The 18694-nt window shown below is 42.2% G+C and overlaps 4 protein-coding genes across 9 annotated transcripts; 3 read left to right on the top strand and 1 right to left on the bottom strand.

Moving 5' to 3' along the window:
• Positions 1–74: 74 nt before the first annotated feature.
• LOC9660496 (WASH complex subunit 5) lies at positions 75–7539 on the top strand. Its single transcript, XM_024669527.1, is given in 41 exon segments — positions 75–122; positions 218–289; positions 345–405; positions 459–623; positions 675–758; positions 816–872; positions 925–978; positions 1055–1144; positions 1202–1279; positions 1344–1626; positions 1679–1853; positions 1912–2475; positions 2477–2605; positions 2660–2803; positions 2854–2931; positions 2981–3106; positions 3158–3220; positions 3268–3360; positions 3434–3544; positions 3595–3758; positions 3810–3888; positions 3943–4047; positions 4094–4150; positions 4197–4241; positions 4297–4387; positions 4439–4521; positions 4569–4643; positions 4693–4777; positions 4832–4904; positions 4969–5028; positions 5085–5178; positions 5229–5318; positions 5394–5513; positions 5564–5641; positions 5693–5842; positions 5891–5971; positions 6029–6091; positions 6143–6211; positions 6270–6379; positions 6436–6571; positions 6630–7539. Coding segments are annotated over 31 exon segments (3441 nt in total). The 5' UTR covers positions 75–122; positions 218–289; positions 345–405; positions 459–623; positions 675–758; positions 816–872; positions 925–978; positions 1055–1144; positions 1202–1279; positions 1344–1468; the 3' UTR covers positions 6464–6571; positions 6630–7539.
• Positions 7540–9437: 1898 nt separating this feature from the next.
• LOC9659102 lies at positions 9438–10205 on the top strand. Its single transcript, XM_002965244.2, has 5 exons — positions 9438–9545; positions 9587–9653; positions 9711–9765; positions 9841–9983; positions 10050–10205. Exons 1-5 carry the CDS (start codon positions 9475–9477, stop codon positions 10143–10145), a joined length of 432 nt encoding a protein of 143 aa, XP_002965290.1. The 5' UTR covers positions 9438–9474; the 3' UTR covers positions 10146–10205.
• Positions 10154–11742, bottom strand: LOC9660495 (short-chain dehydrogenase TIC 32, chloroplastic). 2 transcript variants are annotated; one of them, XM_024669529.1, is made up of 9 exons: positions 11587–11742; positions 11295–11526; positions 11138–11217; positions 10928–11078; positions 10798–10876; positions 10642–10729; positions 10541–10587; positions 10317–10488; positions 10154–10253 (listed from the first exon to the last, which is right to left on the bottom strand). In XM_024669529.1, exons 1-8 carry the CDS (start codon positions 11705–11707, stop codon positions 10321–10323), a joined length of 966 nt encoding a protein of 321 aa, XP_024525297.1. In that variant the 5' UTR covers positions 11708–11742; the 3' UTR covers positions 10154–10253; positions 10317–10320. The 2 variants fall into 2 exon arrangements, with proteins under 2 accessions (XP_024525297.1, XP_024525296.1); XM_024669528.1 differs by having other exon boundaries at positions 10156–10260; positions 11587–11741.
• Positions 11743–11759: 17 nt separating this feature from the next.
• On the top strand, positions 11760–13448 carry LOC9660494 (co-chaperone protein HscB homolog). Of its 5 annotated transcripts, none has more exons than XM_024669533.1 (8): positions 11760–12114; positions 12167–12263; positions 12322–12411; positions 12476–12541; positions 12597–12665; positions 12724–12857; positions 12939–13028; positions 13232–13448. In XM_024669533.1, the coding sequence occupies exons 1-7, from the start codon at positions 11816–11818 to the stop codon at positions 12979–12981; spliced, it is 798 nt and encodes a 265-aa protein (XP_024525301.1). In that variant the 5' UTR covers positions 11760–11815; the 3' UTR covers positions 12982–13028; positions 13232–13448. The 5 variants fall into 5 exon arrangements, with proteins under 5 accessions (XP_024525301.1, XP_024525299.1, XP_024525298.1 ...); XM_024669531.1 differs by having other exon boundaries at positions 12914–13028; XM_024669530.1 differs by having other exon boundaries at positions 12911–13028.
• The last annotated feature ends 5246 nt before the right edge of the window (positions 13449–18694 follow it).

Raw genomic sequence — 18694 nt, 5'->3', positions numbered from 1 at the left:
AACGTGGGCAAGTTTAAATTATATTTCCCGCCAAAATTTCGTCTTAGGGTTTATGCTGGGGACATCGCCGCAGATCGGCGTCATTGATGTCAAGCCAGCTTGTATCTCGTGGGATTTCCAAGGTATGGCGATTGATCGAGCGCGATCGATCGTCTCTTTAGGATTGCGCTCCAGCAGCTAAATCTTACAGGATCTCTATACTGACGCTTGTCATTAGTTCGTGCGTTTTATAATCTCCTGATTGGATATTTGGGACCATTCACGCACTGGATATTTTTGCTTACTCCAGGTGCGCTCTTCTCTTTCTTTTGCTGTTTCGATCATGAATGCAAACTTCTTTTTAGAGCGGAGATGGAACTTCCGGATACCGAGACTGCGCTTGTGGATAAGTCCCAGCAACTACAGGTAGAAAGGTTTCTTTCGCTGTGAAGAGCTTACTAAGAACTTTCCTTGTTCAGCTTCGAAACTCGATTCTTCAAAGCTCGATTTTTCAAATCGAGGCAGGGAGAAAAGCTGCAGGGCCCCAAGTCCAAAAGCTGTCCGTGGAGGTGAAAGAACTCCAAACAACTAGCTGCGTTGTAACGTGCAGCATTTAAGAGAAGCTGGATGAGCTGACTGACAAGGTACGAAGTCTACCATCCAACATGTGACGCGATCTTTACTTCGATCTCTAGGTTGTGAAAAGTGAAAAACCTCTCAATCCGCAAGAAGAATTTCAGCTACGAATACAGATTATGCAATGTACCAACAAGCTTCGGGTAAGCTATGAAAGATCGTGTTTTACTGTCAGTTTAATGCTTTTGCTACTCTAGAAGGTGCTTGGAGGCAGAAGAGCCAACATGTCGTCAAATGGAAGCGAGACACTTGCAAAAGTATGTTATTTCCGTTTCCTTGTGCGTTTCACATTTTTATGGTGTGATACAGGCTAAAGGAAAGGGGCAAAGATTTCTAGATATGATGGACGCGCTGGACAAGCAGGTGCATGCGTTTTTTTTTTTTTTTTTTCGCTTTGGATTGGAATGAACTACTCGTGACTGCTTGTTTGATTTCACAGACACTTGGCGAAAGGTGGTCAAAGATTCGAAGGGGATGAAATGAAACTCAAAGAGAACGAAGAAAAGCCCAGAAAAACTGAAGATTGAAGGTAATCTTCTCAGGATTTTTCGCGATTCTTCTGGAGAAGCTAAACTCGTCTTTCAAGGAAAAGGAGCTTGACGACTTCAAGTTGCAAAACGCGAGCTTGCAAAACAAGAACGTAAATTGCGAGAAGGCAAGACAGGTAAGCTTAAATGAGTGTGATCACTGCTTGCTGGTTCTTATACAATCAAGAATGCTCTATGCAGGTGGAATGAGCTCAAATGAGGCTCGGTCAAATAAGACGCCAAGCTCCAGGCTTTGTGGAATCGATGCAAGCTTGGCATTTTTTTTTCAAAAAAATTGACGCGACACTATTTAGGGTTCTAAAGCTATGCTGGATTTCTGCGAGCAGAGTGTGGGTGTAGCGCTTCTTCAGCTGGTAAGCCGAGCACAGGCGCTTATTGCAGAGCTTTTGCGGCTCTCAGATCGTGTTCCGGAGGAGTTTAAGTCGCCCGGATCCATCTTCGCGCCTCTGCTGTTCGATTTCAGGTGTGTTTTTTGCTTTGGAGTTTGGATTTATGCAACGTGGATTAATGCGCAGGTACTTCAAGTCGCCTGATGTTTTCGAGGAGCGTATAGAATCAAATGCTGAGCTATCTTCCCTGGACGACGAGTTTCGAGACAAGTATTCTTACTTGTTAGAACGGTTCTTCCAGCTCTTCAATGGCATTGTAAACTACTATGTCGATCTTACACGGTATCTGGAAGATCTTCAGGTAACTATATCAAGTTTTTTTTAGACTAAGTTCTAGCAGTTCTTTGCTCGGTTTGTAGGAAGGTGTTTACATCCAGAGCACTGTCGAAAGCGTTCTCCACAACGAGGATGGTTGTCAACTGCTAGTAGAAGCATTGGTGCTTCTAGGCGTCGTGCTCATTCTCCTTGAACATCGTCTCGATGGAACACTCCGAGAGAACCTTTTGGTTTCATACTTTCGCTGTAAAGGCACGTTTGACGTCCCAAACTTCGACTCCATTTCTACGCTTTGCCGGCACTATCCTCAGCCAACATCTTCGCCCGTGGTGGCTGTGACAGCGTTTCTTCAAAGTTCCCCGCCACCAGTCCCGGCAACGATGCTCAACCTGCACAGGCCAGAGGAATCGTTTTCACGCTTTCCTTTGCCGAGTTCTCTGGTGAAAACGGTAATTGGAAGGCTGAAGTCTCACGACCTGTACAATCAAGTCGGGCACTATCCTAGTCCGGATCACAGAACTACAGCTCTTCTTGGTCAAGCTGCCAGCCTTTACGTGCTACTCTACTTCGCTCCAACCATTCTTCACTCCGATAGTGTGATGATGCGGGAGATTGTGGACAAGTTTTTCAGAGTTTACTGGGTACTTTCCAGTCTTTATGGGATTCACCGTGGACCTTCTCAGTGCATGGAGTCGATTCAAAGCGGCAAAGAACGCAATTTCATCGAGCATTACGCTTTCTGCTGTGCGTGTTGTGAGCCAGGAACAAATCTCCAAGGTGAGAAGTTTCAGTTTTGCTGGTTATTTTTCTGAAGAACCGTCGTGACGGCAGGTCCAGACACTCTTGTCAGATCTCTCTGCCTTCTTATCGGAAGGAGTTCTGAATCAGGATTTCGTGCTCAACAATATCTCAACTCTACTGTCTTGTGCCCGGGACTGTAATGCGACATTACGATGGCTGCTGCTTCATAAGATCGTACGTTTTTTTCCTTGTGAAATGTTCACGCTGGCGATGCTTAATTTCAGACCACCAGCCGTAAACTTCGAGAATTGGTATCGAACCAAGATATGGCTTTGCTGACTTTATTGCTGGACACTTCACGGGTATGTTTGCGCTTTGTCCACTTTCTGTTTTTAATGACTGTTCTTTTAGCTGGAGTTCGAGCTTAAGAATGTCTACGGTGAACTTTTGAAGAAAAAAGAATCCCGTTGGGCTGAATCCAAGACGATCGTCGCTGAATGCATGAATGACCTCTCTGCGTTCTTTTCGGGGGTTAAGGTACGGCCTTAATATTATCATAAATTTCTCATAGTGATGTATAACATACAGGTTCTGTCGAGGACTATCAGAGATGAGAACTTGCAACAATGGTTCTCTCAAATGTGTTCTGAGGTCAATATCGTACCTTTATAAGTATATGGACTTATGGAATGTCTCAGGTTAATTCTTTAGACTATTCCGAGGCAGTAACTGCAGGTAGGAAAATTCAACACATAATTACGGCGCTTGAAGAAGTTGAACATTTTCATCAAGTACGTTTGATCTCGATTTTTTTCTTTTTCTTTTCTTTTTATGTCTTTGACTCGGGCGTTTGTTTCTGATCAGATACAAGGAAGTCTTCAGACTAAGCAATACTTGTCAGAGGCGCGAATGCAATTGCAAGAAATGATTAGGACACTCAACGTGCAAGAAAGTACCCTTGCTACTATATCAGTGGTAAGAACTTCTATCAAAAATTCTTTATGTGAAATCAAACTGGCGCACAGATCAGCGACTGCTCTTACTCATGGGGCTTGATAGGAGAATTTACTCTTCTTATTCAATCTCAAATCCAAAATGATCCATTCACTGTATCGAAATTACAGTGTTTGTTTCTCAAGCTGCGCTCTGTTATGGATATACCACTCTTGAGGCTATATCAGAGCCAAAGGTACCTACAAAGAATTTGTTAACTCTACACATAACACTACTGCTTTTGCAGTGCGGACCTCGACTCTGTCTCAGAATACTACTCATCTGAGCTTATAAACTACGTGCGAAATGTTTTGGAAATTGTCCCTGTAAGTTTGTGCATACCGCTATGTCCGTAATCCACTCTTTACATATATTCTCAGGCCAGCATGTTTACGATTCTCAACGGGGTAATCAAGGAGCAAATGATGAACTTAAGCGAGATACCAGGGCGGTTTGAGAAAGATTCCTTGAAAGACTACGCGAAGGTTAAGATCTCTTGTTTCTCATTTTGCTGATAAACGAGAGTCGCAGCTGGATGAGCGTTACGCGTTGGCAAAGGCAACTCAAAGAGTTGCTGTATTTACGCAGGTACATTTGAGGTCTCTCGCTGTCTAGTAACATATGTTGATTATAGGGAATAATGTCAATGAAAAGAACTTTCATTGGCGCGATTGAGCTGGTAACCACTTTGATTGTCTATCCAAATTGTTTTCCGATGGCTTTCCGCATTGCAGGATCCAAGGCAACTTCTTGAAGAAGGAATACGTAGAAAACTAGCAGAGGAGATCGACTTGGCTTTGAAAAAAGCATTGGTCTTTTCTACAGGTTTTTTTCGTAGAAAATGAAAAAGCCTGTCCATCACTTGCTATTTTGCAGGTCGAACTGAAGATCTTGAAGACAAACTAGAAGCATTATCCGCCTCATTATCCTCGCAACGCCAGTCAATGGAATATTTCCAGGTATTTTCTCAGTGCTCTTTTGGTTGCTATGAACACCAGTATTGCAGGATTACGCTCACGTTCACGGCCTAAAGCTTTGGCAAGAAGAATATACAAACATAGTAAATCATAATACTGAACTGGTATTTTTATTATTATTATTATTAAACCGAAAGCTAAAATATTCAACAGGGATGTAAACACTTTCTGACGAAAGTTCACAAGCAGCCGACGTCCATACTTGATTCAGGGAGCGTCAATGATGATAATTTTATGAGTGAGTATTCTCACCTATGTTTGTGCGTTTACCTTTCTTCTCCTTCTCTTTCAGATCGAGTTGTGCTAAAACTGCTCAACCTTACAAATCCTTCGAAATCTATGTACCTCGCCCCAATGACCGGCTGGTAACTTTTCCAAGTGCTTTAAAGTAAAGTTCGTGACTTCTTCTTGATCGTGCCTTGTAATCAGGTTCAATGCGGAAGGCCAAGAGCTTGTGGGTTTGAGAACCTTCATCACCTTGCAAGAGAGGTACTTTTTCTAGAAAACAAAAACAATCGGATATACTGTATAGCTCCCTGCAACAGTCTCGGACCTGTCGGAGTATCTGGTATTGATTCGATCGTTTCTTCTCATGCTGCGAGAGTGCTCGGGAAGTGTATCTCTAGTTTCCGCTCCGAGGTTTGCTCCATATTTTTCAGAGGAAAAAGAGAGCCTTTGGAGCCTTACAGATTGAAGTCAAGCTGCTAGATCACTTACAGGCGTTGGAAGGTGCGGTTAGACCACTTTCTGTTACCCCCAATGGAGCTGTATACGCTGAGGTAAACCAGATGGCTGGCAGATGTTTATCACTGATGGCTGGCTGATTTTTCCCATTGACTACGAATGCGTTGCAGTGTATTGCGTTGATATCAACAAGCACCGAGTGCGTAACATGGGTGGAGTCATTAGCGCACATTGGACAGCTACAACTCATTCGATGCCTTCTTTCATCGCAATTACGTGCAGCATCTCAGGTCTCTGGCATTTTTATTTTTTACTTTTGTATCTGATGGTTTTGGTACAGTTGGAGTCGGGCATGGTCTCTTTCGCGTTGGAAGGTCTCGGTACTGCTCTATTTTCTACCATGGAAACTAATAGCGAGGTGATCGTCCGATTAACACCTTTTCCATTCACCAAACACTTTTCTTCGCAGCGTACAAATGGGAAAAGCAACGGAGTTTTGAAGGAGCTAGCGAGGCAGCTTCAAGCATGCGGCATGTTTTCGCCAATGAAAACTACCTACATCACAGCGAAACCCCCTGCTCACATTAGCCTCTTCTTGTTCCTCATCACCATCAATCAGGTCCGAATCCTTTAGCTTACTCCATGCTCAGGCTTTTTGTGCTCGCAGCTTACACGCTTTGTGCTTGACAAGCACTTGGGAACACTCGTGAGCAAAGCCAAAAAGACCGCGCTGGATTGCTGCCCTCTGGTAATGACTAGAAAACTTTGAAGAACAAACTCGAACTTCCATTGCTTATTTTTCCAGGTGGCTGGCTTCGCTACACTGCTCCATCAGTTTCACCCCTCCCATTCAATCTTGTACATACAGGCAAGAACTCCACACTACTTCTTACTTGATTCTTACCGGCTCATGTTGCAGTACCTGGCACAATTTGCACAAGCGCACATCGGGAAGAGCTCGGAATCATCAACAGCACCGCAGTGGGAGGTAGGCTCGCATTCTATTCAAGCTGAAGTAGCAAGATTTACACAAGAAGTTCACACAGGTTGCGAACACTGTTGCATGGATACTAGACTTCGCGAAGTACGCGCGAGTGTCTCACGAGGTCCTCGAGACTAGTGTGCCTCCCTTGGTTCTGGAAAGCTTTGGGACAAGGTAGAGTGGTCGTCGTCCATGATCTCTGGTTTGTTCACAGTCCACTTCGATCGCAGCATGGGCACCAGGTCACACATAAGCTGAAAGCACAAGAGTTTATCCTTTTCAGCTAGAGCTTTAAAGGTGTCTATTACTGCATCTTCAATCACTGAGAATGTCCAGTTCTTGAAACTCCTGACAGTGGTATTCGAGGTGAGATTTCCTTTCTCTCACGCCAGTTGTGTGTAAAAGATCTCCTTTTTCTTCGCAGTTTGAGAACAAGGTGTTTCCACTGGACAAAGTTGCCGGTTCCCAGGAGAGAGTGAACTTGAGCTCGCCTTTCTCCTGTGCACTTCCAAGTCATTTGTTTGCTCCTCGGGCATCCGGTCCTATCGAGTACACTTATCTCGACACGGCCAGCTTCATCGTCAACACGGGCGACAACGTTGTGGCGTGAGCAGTCGTGGTCCTGGGCCTTGGACGTTCGTGTTGAGCCGGCTTAGAATTTCAGCCAGCGAGCTTGATCACTACTTTGACAAGGTCCATCTCTTGCTGGCGCAGCCGTATGACAGTAGTGAGAATGAATCCAGTGACGCTGAGCTCCTGCTCGAGAAGGTTGAGATCGCAGTGTTTCTGAGGCTGTTCTACGAGGCTTTCACTGGCGCTCCAATCGCTTCTTCATACGTGAGCTTCTGAAAGCCAAGGTTGACTATGGTTCCATCTATGATCGACGTGGTGGTGCAAGAAAGCCTCTACTACGCGACCACGCAAAAGCTCCATGCTTTAGTCTTTGACAGCTTGGTGTGTCAGCACTACATGCGCTTCCTGGAGCTGCCTCTCTTGGAGCCGGACATGCGAGCGTTTGTGGAGCTAGCCAACTTCGTGCTGGTGGTAGCCGACTGGGACAACATCAGCGAGCCAAAGAAGCCAAAAGGCCACTTCTCTTTGGATCTACTTCTGGATGGCCTGAGCCGCTGCTGGGACACTGAAAGATCGGCTTCTCCTCGCTGGGTGATTAGCAAGGATGAGTTCTCCTGGCGAGTCAGCTCAACGAGGAAGCTGGGGTCCGGGATGCCGTCTCGATGGCTGTGGAGCTTTTCAAGTATTTGGAGGAGAGAGAGATTAGCGTGTGTGCCTAGAGTTCTTCACGTTATGACTATCAAGGTGGCGAGGATTGGAGAGAGGATAAGCGTAGGTCGCAGATCCATTGATGTGTTTGAGGAGGCCTCGTCCATTCCATGACTGGGAATTTGGATTTGATGGAGTGAAGCCCGGGTTTACACTTTTACTGAGCTACTTGACGATCCATCTTTCTTTCTTTCTAGGTGTCGAAAGATGAATCATCCTATCAGTCTCTTAGATGAGAGCGTTCAGGGGAGAATTGGAGATTATTCATCTGTTATTCTCGAGCATGATATCGCGGAGAATCAATTCCTTTGTCGGCATGGCTCTTTGAAGACAGTCAAGGTGATCTTTTTCTGTGGATGAAAGTTTGTCGTGGACACACCGACAAAATTAATAAAAAAAGATTAATTTTTATACTTTCTCACTAACTTGGTCCAGATTTCACATTCCTGATTACTTTTGTGATATATGATTGCGTAATCTCCAAATGCTTTGTCTGATGAGGTCCTGTGGCACCCCCTAAGAAGCATGACACCCAGGGACTGCCTATATTTTTGTATGATATAGTCTTGTATTCATGAGGGGAGGAACAGTTTAGGTTATCCAAATAAGGCAAATCAAAGTTCGTTGTTGTGTCTGTCCCCACGCGTCAAACACACTGGCAAATCTTAATGTTGCTATTTGTATTTATACCATTCGGAGTTTAGTTATGCTTGTCCTTATGTAACATTATAAATATCAAGACATGTGGTATTACTTAAAATGGCAAAATTATTTCTTTTGAGTATAGTATTTGTATTAATATGGGAATCTATATATATGCAATCAACTATAATTAATTATGAATATGGTGGAAGAAGAATACATAGGAGCTATTTTACAGATATGTTTAGTACACTAAGATTCTTAATGAGAAATAGTTTTCCTACTGGTGGTTTCACCTTACCTTTAAATAGTTTCCCAAATACAATAGATATTCGAAACGTAATGTTTGAGGCAACAATACATATTATTACTGTTGGACCATTACGCCATATTGATAGGTTTGGAGTTTCTTATATTTTTAATGATCAAATCAGAGATACAATATCTAATGCAATTTACACAGTTTTAAATGAGCTTTCAGAATGTCCTCAATATTTAACTATAAATATTGCTTCTCTTTATGGAACATTTATATTTCGTTGTAGAAGGATACAACAATCTTTGAATGATCTATCAAGTATAATATTTACCAATTTAAGCATGAATATTGCTAAGTTTCAAACCCCTAATAAATTTGTTATGCTAAGTGGTCTTGAAAGCGAACAGATATCAAAATTAAAAGTCAATCAAATTTTATATAATGAAGCTAGTGGTTATTATTTAAGTATGCAAAAAGATTGTAATCTTGTATATTATACTTCTAAAAATTTTCCAGTATGGGATACAAAAACAAATGGTCTAGATTTTGATTGTAAATTAAGAATGCAATTAGATGGAAATTTAGTTTTATATGGTGCTTTTAATCAAAGGGCTAGATGGTCTTCAAATACGTATTGTATCCCTTTACCAAACTGTCTAGGTGATTCTATCTTTATAATACAGGAAGATCATAATTTAGTTGTATATAGAGTTGGTCATCCTGAAATGTCTGTATGGGCAAATAATATAAATATAAATCTGTAAAGTAGAATTGCTTTATTTCTTGGCTCAGTTCCAAATGAATATAAATTGCACTGAGAAAACCAAGAAGCCAATAAAGACAAATTAGGAAATGAACAGGCTCTTTACTAATGAGAACTAAAGCCTACATGAAAAGGACGGAATGTTGTTGAGCATTTTGAATCTTAAGAAGAATGATTTATAAATGCATGCAGGAATCGAGTCTTTAGTTGGGTGGATGTAAACACTTCATATAAAGGATGATTATACTTGATGATTCATTGAAAAGCCAAAGCAGAAAGTGGAACGAGCTGGTGTTTTGGACAGAATACCCTAATATTCGCAAAATGGCACTGTGTCCGTTCCATTTAGCGATTCCCACTCACGATCTAACAGCAGCTCGGGAATTTTACGGGGGGTAAGCATCGCCATACAAATCCTCGTTTTGATCTTGTGTAGGATCTTGGGATGTCCCGAGGGCCGATCGGCGAGGACCTGGGTGGATTTCAATCTCTTTGGCCATCAAGTGAGTGATTTTAAGTTTCTCCCTCGAAACACTCAAATTCTGCCCGATTTTGTCAAGCTGGTGTGCCATTTTGTGGAAGGATACAATGCCGCGAGCACTGCAAACGCAGTTGGTAACTAAAGATCCAAGATCGGTCTTGCGAGAGCTGGACTGATCCATTTTTTTTTGCTTTCTTCTTTTCTGGAAGATGGAGATCCAGTTCCAGTCCCACACTTTGGATTGGCTCTTTCGGTCCCGGATTTCTTGAAGCTCGCTGAGCGCGTGACTGCTGCTGGCGTGAAGTTTATCATCGAGCCACACCTTCGCTTCACCGATCAACCGGGAGAACAGGTTCTTCCAAATCTGTGTGTCTGTGTGCCTGTTCTTGGAGTATTTACCATTTCGCTCTCTCTTCAGTGGACGATGTTCTTTAAGGATCACAGCGGCAACTCCGTCGAGTTTAAAGCCATGACTAATCCTGAGAACTTATTTGCCAAGTACGTAGTGGAGTGAAAGACCAATAAAATAAATAAATGTGCCATCTTACCATTAAAGAAATTACATTATAGTGGACGATGTTCTTCCAAGGATCACAGTGGCAACTCTGTGGAGTTGCGAATCCTGAGAACTTAAATCACCAAATATGTAGTGTTGTAAGACAGATATATGTGTAGGATTGATTACCTTGTCATGGATGGGATGCTACAAACTTCTCGCTAAACTCCCACAGCTCCGCAGCCATTTTCATATCATTGGCAGTGGCACTGCACTCTGCTTCGTTGCAATCACACAAGTATTTCCCGGTGACTCCACGCATCGAGGGGTGGATCGCAGCGTAAACTGTTGTGGCAGCGCCCTGGTCGGAAAACAAACAAGTTTAGCAAAGCAAAAGAGGATTTTGTGCAAACCTGAGGGACAGTTTTTAGAAAAGGCTTTCCGAGGAAAAACACAGTAGCTGCATACAAAAACTCAAAGCCTTCAGCTCTATCAATCAAGCCAGGATTCTTACAAACAAGAATTTTGTTGAAATCACGTCCCAGATTTGTGTCTATAGCGCCTGGATGGAGAGCGTTCGCGGTGACATTCACATTTCGTTCCTGTGAACACCGAAATCCAATAAATAGGAAAGCCGTGACTTGTTTGGTCAAAAGAAAGTAAAAGCTACCTGAAGCCGTCGTGCAAGTTCCTTGGCATGCCATATATTTGCCAGTTTGGAACGACCGTAGGCTCCCGTCCAGGAAAAGCTGCATGGACAGTATCAAACACGAGTCATCTTAGAAGAACTTTTTCCATGCCTGTCTTTGTCGTTGAGCTTTTCATATACTAGTTGTTTCGGAGCAAACTTATGGGCCTCGGAGGAGACGATGACAATCCGGCCCTCGATGCCTGTCTCACTGGAAGTTTTGATGACATCGTCCAGCAGAAGTTCCACGAGTAGGAAATGGCCTGTTGGAAGCTCCAGCAAAGTTGAGCTACAATTTTGGAGGAGCGCAAAGCTATCTTACCCATGTGATTTGTCGCAAAATCAAGCTCCAGTTCCTCGGGTGATAGAACAAACTTCCCACTAGAGATCCCGGCATTGTTTCTTCAAAAGCACAAAAAAAAATTAAAAATGACCAGATTCTTGCCAAGAGAAGAATCCAAAAGCACAGGAACGCTTACATGATCATGTTGAGCGGGAGTTCCAAAGCCTTGAATTCGGTCACGAACTTCCTCACCGAGGCCAGCGAGCTCAAATCCAGCTCCCCAACGCTCACCGTGGCATCTGGAAACTCCTTGAGAATCCTCGATCGCACTCCCTCCGAGTCCTTGATTTTCCTGGCCGGGACAACGACATGAGCGCCGTGCTTGGCCAGGACCCGCGCGGTCTCGAATCCAATCCCAGACGTCGATCCTTGCAAGAAACGAAAGAAAAATCCTCGAAATCTCGCCAAGCGATCGATATTTCGCTTACCAGTGATGATCGCAACCTGAGAATGCAGCGAAATCCCTTGCGCGACATCTTCCGCGGTGGAGGATGATCCAAAGCCGCTAGGGCCGCGCTTTCCAGTGAAGTAGCTGAAGAACCCTACCATGACAGGCGAACAAACTCCACGGGCTCCAAAGACACGTACTATATACCTTTTGCAGACTTCTAGGTGTTTGGGAGAGGTGTCGAACCGGTGACCGGTTTGAGATTGGCTATGGCGGGACGACGAATCCTCCGCCAGGTCTGGAGGCGCGGCGCTCGATGGAGGGATTCCACTTCGTTCTCCACGCGTGCGATCGCCCCGGCATGCGATATTTCGATCGATCGAGGTGCGCCTTTCGGTTCTAGAGTTTTCGAGCTATGGCGCGGCTACTCCTCGGTTGGGACGAGTAAGCAGCGGCAATGCTGGTCGTGTGGGGCGGCCGCGCAGGCGGTGGTTTTCATGCTGTGCCCGGCGTGCAAGATCATCCAGCCGGCCAATCGATTGGTGAATTTCTTCGATATTTTCGACTTGTAAGAGCTTTTCTTTGGCCATCCATCGTTGGAGCTGACGTGATTTTTCCAGGAAGAAGGAATTCGAGCTCGATACAGGAGAGCTCGAGAAGCGGTACAAGAATTTGCAAAAGAAGCTTCATCCTGATCTCTACAGCATGAAATCTTCGGTAAGAAAAACTTTTTTTTGGTGATCCATGCCTTATACTTTCACTGGTGTCATTCTAGAAAGAGCAAGAATACTCTGCCGATCAATCCTCTCAAGTGATTAATGCGTATCAGGTCCTCTTGAAGCCTTTGTCTCGAGCTACTTATCTGGTGAGTGAAAAGCCATGGAACGACGAGCTCGAATCTAAGCCTTTGTTTTTCTTTTCTTCTCTAGCTGGAAACTTTCGGGGTAGACGTTGAAGAGGAAGGGACTGTCACCGATCCAGAAATCCTGATGGAGGTAATCACATAGAAATGTTATTTTCCTTCTTAACACCAATGCTTTTGATGGATAGGTGATGGAAATGCAAGAAACTATCAGCAGTTGCTCGGACTCAAACAAGCTCCAAGCACTCAAAGAGAAAGTACGTCAGATTGTTGGTTTTCTAAAGCTTACATCCATTTTTCTTTTTTGGATCACAGTCACACTCGAGAATGCTCGACTACCAGAAAACTTTCGCGGAAGCAATGAAGAGAAGCGATCTCGACGCTGCGAAAGAAGCCGTGCAGCGCATGTCCTACTTCCACCGGATCATCAACACGATCATTCAAAAACTGTAAGCCGATTCTTTCGACAGGCAAGTAAGTGGTGTTCTTCTTTTCTCGCAAGGAGCCGGAAACTCTGTGCTACTTTCCAGTGCAACAAGAAAAAGAGAAGCTCCAGGACAAAGCAAATGCTAGAACGGATTCTGGAACCGGTCGTACTGCTGCAACCTCTGCTTCTTCTTGTGAGTGTTCCATCCGATTATTCCTAAGACTACGATGAGCAGGAGCAAAACCAGGATGATCCCCTGCCAGGATCCTCCCTTGTACGAGCTCTCGATCGAGGGCGAGGGAGCGATCGGCGTTGGTGGCGTCCCAAAGTAGAGAAGATCTCTTTGCTGCCGCGGCCTGCCTTGCATTGTCTCATGCGTGTGGCTATGGCTTCCAGGGAGACCAAGAACAAGAAGCAGCCATTGGGATTGCAAGAGGTTTTCGGTTTCGCTTTGACGTGGCCTAGTGAGTCAATCGCTACAGTTATAATTCAGTGATCTATCAAAAGTTTGGTTTTTAGAATCCGGGGAGAGCATCAGCTTGTCAGAGGTGAAAAAGCTTTCCTCACGATCCAATCGGAGTGTAGAATAAGTTTTGCTGGATCATCATCTGCTCTCTCGGGTCTCGACCTTTCAGAGTTTCAAAGAAACGCGACATTCAACACGGCATCAGTTCAGATCGCCCGTCGCGTGGAAAGATCATCACCAAGGAAGGAAGAAAAAAAAGAACTTGGCGCAGAATCATTAAACACCAGATGCGAGGCAAGAGATCAAATGGGTCGGTAAGATCTGCGGCAAAAGAGTCTTGCATCACGATTTAACGCCGCTGAAACCCTCCGCCAAGAGAAGAGAATCGTCTTGACGCACAGCAGCGCTGGTAGAGATGCGAGAAACCAACGAGCTCAGAAATCGCGAAAGAGAAAATCACAGCTTCTCAGAAGTCCAGACATAAGAAAAGCACGAATTCATCACTGCCCTAGCCGACTCCCTGCCCTAGAACTGACTCTTATAAGGCATATTCAGCAGCATATTCGTAAATTAGATTAACATTAGTGCTTATATTTTCATAAATTCAATGAAAAAACCATGAACCTGGCTTGTCCGAGACAACAATCACCACATCTCCAAGAACAGTGCCATCGATCGTTGCCTTGTGAATGCTCCGAAAGTTTGATGCACCTTCAGATTTTCAGCTTTACCATTTTTTCTTTACATAAACCCTAAGCCCCAAGGCTTAGTCGCCACCTTTCTTGTGACAATGGAAAACCTCGGGGTCAAGTCGGAGCGGCGTTATCGGATATTGCGGAAGGGTATCAAGGAATTGAGCAAGGTAGAGTGTGAGTATGACAAGCTCATGAGGTTTGCCAAGGAGAAGAGGCTGGTGGGGCAATATGTCAACACGATGTACAATGCAGTGGCTCAGGATCCAGACATGGCCCATTTGCTGGGTTTGCTCTACATCCACCAGCACTGGGATCTCTTCCAGGATTTCATCTCTGACGAGGTTTTCCAGACTGCTCGCCAGATTCTCCAGGACCCATGCAGCCCTCAACTTGCTCGACGTTTTCTGGACTCAGGTAACAGGTTTGTGTGGTTTTATCGTGGAGCTGAACAGCGATGCATTGCTGTCTGATCACTTTGCTCAGCGCAAAACGGTGAGTGTTTCCTTCCTCCTTTTGTTTGTTCATGTAGATGGATCTTTCAAGTGAAAAGTTTGGTGAACGAGCTCAACCCGTTTACGAGGCCCTCTCGGATGATATAGTCAAAATTGTTGAACTGCAGTCATCACCAAGCTATGGCAAACTCAGCCACCAAGAACTGGAGCTGCTGCTCTGCAGCATCAAGTTCGAACCGTTTATCAAGGACTTGCTTGTGCCTTGCCTTGTTCCAGACGTCCTAACACACCGCGAGAAAGTTGAAGACGTGGTTGCGCATGCTCGACTCATGTTGCTAGAAGTAGACACGAATATTTTCACTATGAGTGGCAAATTGTGAGACATAAAATCTCTAAGCCCCAAAGAGGAGTTGAAAGGGTGCCATATGGTAATGGTTTTAATTCCCCTGGGAGATCAAATAGTCGATACTCCCAATCCAAGTGTGGGTGGCACTACCTACTTGGTTATTTAGTGTGGCTTAACAGAACCTCTCTCTAAGCCTAGGGCTAGAGCATCCAAAGACAGAAGGTGGGGAGAGTACCTATGAGACTTGTATATGGCTATAGTATTCTGAAATGTTATCCTAAAGTCCCAGACTATGGAAAGGAAAAAAGGCAATCCTCTAGTGTAGTGACCAAGGTTATGGTCATATGGTGTGAAAGTCCTAAAGGACAGTGAGACTTAATGGTCAGGCTGGTGGGCCTTGATCTAATGGAAGTGTTGGAAAATGCGGCCATGGACAGAAAGGATTTGGTAGGGACTGAAAAAGGGATATTGGGGAAGGCTATTCCCCATAGGCATTTTAAGGATGCTAAAGAGTGGATTTGGGATGACCACTTATAAATAGAGGGCTCAATTTTTGAGAAATAAGATTGTGATGTAGGTGGTGTTAGATTATCGATATGACAAAAGTGAATAGGCATGGCTTTAGAGTAATAGGCTGATATGTCCATGGTATCTTTTAGTGTCAGTCATGGGATTGAACATGTGGAGCATTCGGACCAAGTGTAAAGGTTGAGTGGCAAAGATGCCATTCTTGAGACTACCAAACCCCAAGTGCTGAATTGGACTTATGGAGGTTGTGAATTGAGACTCTTCCAAGTGGTTAGAGGTGTGGTTAAGTGATTGAAATAGAATGGAAAAATTAGTCACTTACACAAATAAGCTAATTTGTAGCTGTTTTAGTGGATCTTTTTTAGGCATGACTATAAATGGATCATTTAAGACTATAGGGATTAGTTTATTAGTTCAAGTAGTCATTGTTATACTCTCTTATATACTTATATACTTTTTTTTTATTGGACTGAAGGTAGTGTGAAAGCAAGTTTGAGGTTTGGTCAAAAGGTGAGACCGAAAAGAGAGTTGTTAGGGATGAATGATCAAATACGTAAATAATTTTCTCATCTCGGAGAGATGATTTGTAACAAGGTGTTAATTCATTGCTCGTATTCACATTATACAATTAAGAGTCTCTATCTTGATACATGTTAGTTATGGTGGTTTTACAAGTGGTAAGTCGTGGGATGGATAGCAGTAAAGTGCTAAACCATTTTGTCTAGACTTACTATTGAAGACTTGGGTTACAATACTTAATTCTTTTCTGAGGAACCTTGTTATTATTCCTTGAGTATCTTGGTGTTAGATTAGTTTTGAGTTTGGTCGGATAGAGAGTGGCATGCATTTGTCTGTGTTATGAATAAAAATTAGTGGTGTTAAGTAAAATCTCTATTGGTGGGGTGTGGCATTTATGTTGCATTTTGTCGAATCAAGTTGACACTTGATAGTCACGTAAACTTTGGTAGTAATGATATGGGCATTGCTTATGGTGTTGCTCAATTAATGATCAAATAATTGTGATTTTATATCATATCCATGTAATAATGAGCAATATGTTTACGAAGTTGTTTAGTTAAAAAATGATCAAGTGTAAAGTTGTTAATAATGAAGTTAGTTTACTTATAAGTAGTAGCATTAAAGTAGCTTTAACTTGGTTCTCAATAGTGATCTATGATATGTTAAGCATATGTTGGTACCGTGTTTCCTTAAGAGTTTGCCCATTGAGGTGTTGGAAAAGAGTTGTAGCATTTATTTGCTATAGTTCGTCAATTGATTTGTTAACACTTGGAGTAGATTGTTGGATGGAAAAGATGTGTAATTAAGGCATTGACATCACTAACATTTGTGTTAGTGGAAGTGGCATTATTATTTCGAGTGATGAGGAATTTTCTTAGATCTTGATTTTCCATGTCATTTTTTTTATTAATGTTTTAGCTTCACATTGAATCTTGAAGGTGGTTAAAGAAGAGTGTTAGTGCAATGTGGATATCCAAAGATATAGTCTTCGTGATCAAGCCTTGGATGTTCATTTTACATTTTGCAAATGTTAGTGTTGGATATTTGAAATATGGGCATGATGTTCGAGGCTTAAGAATATTATGGGTCTTGAGAATTTGTGTCGAGGTGAACCTTTATGAAGTTGTTAGTAAAAGGAAGTTGGTTGAGTCTTAAAAATTTGCATTTCTAGATTGAAAATCATTCTTTCTTTAAGATGGAAATTTTCTATAAATTTCTTAGGTTAATTTTATGGCTAATTTGTTGATCATTTTGTCCAAAAACCTTTCCGTTTTTGTAAGCCAGTACAAACTAGTAAAAGGGTTGGAGTTGATTTCAGTTAATTTAGAACTTAGTATGTAGTTTATATGATGCAGCCCGAAAGGGATGCTAACTTCTTAAGGCTAAAGTAATTGAGTTGGATAAAGTCTAGAGTTGGTGTAAAAAAGTGACTGTTGCGCTTTTCTAGAAAGGTGACTCTTGTGCTTTTCTTTTATAACATTGTGTTTGGTAACAAATTGCATCTTGCATTTCGTTAAGACTTTATGAGAGTAGTGAGCTCTCACTAATTTTGATTTAGTCTTGGTAGCTTTGCATTTTGGCTGAGGATGGTGATGTCCAATTTAATTGTTTGAAGTTAAGATGTTAGTACCCATATTATAACCTTGTCTATGAGAAGGTTGTGTACCAATATGAGTCCATCTCATGGTTTCACTTTAGTTTTGACTAAATGTTGATTATATATAATTAACCTCTTCAAGACATGTTTAGAGCTATTGGCTAAATACATTAGTGAGCTTATTGTAGTTGAGTTGGATTCAAGTAGTCATTTAGTCTATGTTTGTCCATATTCCTATATCTCGTACTTGGGGTATTATATTTATATTAGACAAGTATATGACTTGATAACACGAGTTTAGTGTTTGAGTTTTGTGGAAGGCAAGTTGAAAGAGTGATTATTAGTTGCTTTGTAATTAGTGATTGTTTGTAGACTTTATCGAGGGCTGTGACACTTGTTTCGCTCAATGATGATTTAGCAATGATGGGCTTGCTTTACTGAATGGTGTTGTAAAAGATCGTGTCATAGGCTTGTATGGTTTTTCCATGTTAGCATATTGATTCCACTTTTGTTAATATCATTTGATTGCATTTAGTCTGTAGTGTTAGATTATATTGAGTCTTGAATGTGGTGAATCACTCCTTGACAACATATTATCTGTAACTCAGTTTGTTGAAGGTTTAGTTTCAAATATTAACTAAGGTATCTTTGACTTTGGCTAGCTTGGTTGTTAAAGAGCTTTGAGTGGTGATTCACTCTTGCTTTCTATTAACTTTGTTTTGGTGTTGATGATATTGAAATGATGCTTTGTTATTGATATTATTGATGTTGAGATTTAAGTGAAGTGAAATATCTCTTCGTTGAATTGATATTGAGTTTCATTAGTTTCAATGTAGGTAGTGTTAATGATTTTGCTGTAGCTTTGTATTATTGGTATCTGTGCATTTGCTAGTTAGCAATTGTATTAACATTCAAATGAATTGAATGGCAAGTTTGAGTTAGTTGTGTTCTAGATGAGATTGTTTAGTAGGGGTTGAGCTTTGAGCTTTTCCTTGAAAAGTGATTTAGTTGTGGACAATGCTAACTTGATAAGAGGAAAAGTTAATGATTGATATTGAAATGTTTGAATCTTTATTAGATTTGAGTTGAAATATATTGATCATTAATAATTCTTCTTGTGCTTGTTATGAAATGAGTTACATCTTACAAAAGATGAATTCATGGAGGATCGATTTAATGATCACTTGTTAAGCATAACTTTGTTTTGTTTGGCTTTTGGACTGATATAGATATATTCTTCATTATATTTTGCATTA

Source organism: Selaginella moellendorffii, unplaced genomic scaffold, assembly GCF_000143415.4.
Source record: "Selaginella moellendorffii unplaced genomic scaffold, v1.0 SELMOscaffold_5, whole genome shotgun sequence".
NCBI lineage: Eukaryota > Viridiplantae > Streptophyta > Lycopodiopsida > Selaginellales > Selaginellaceae > Selaginella > Selaginella moellendorffii.
Note: the sequence above shows the minus strand (reverse complement) of the source record. Positions and strands in the feature narration are given on the sequence as shown.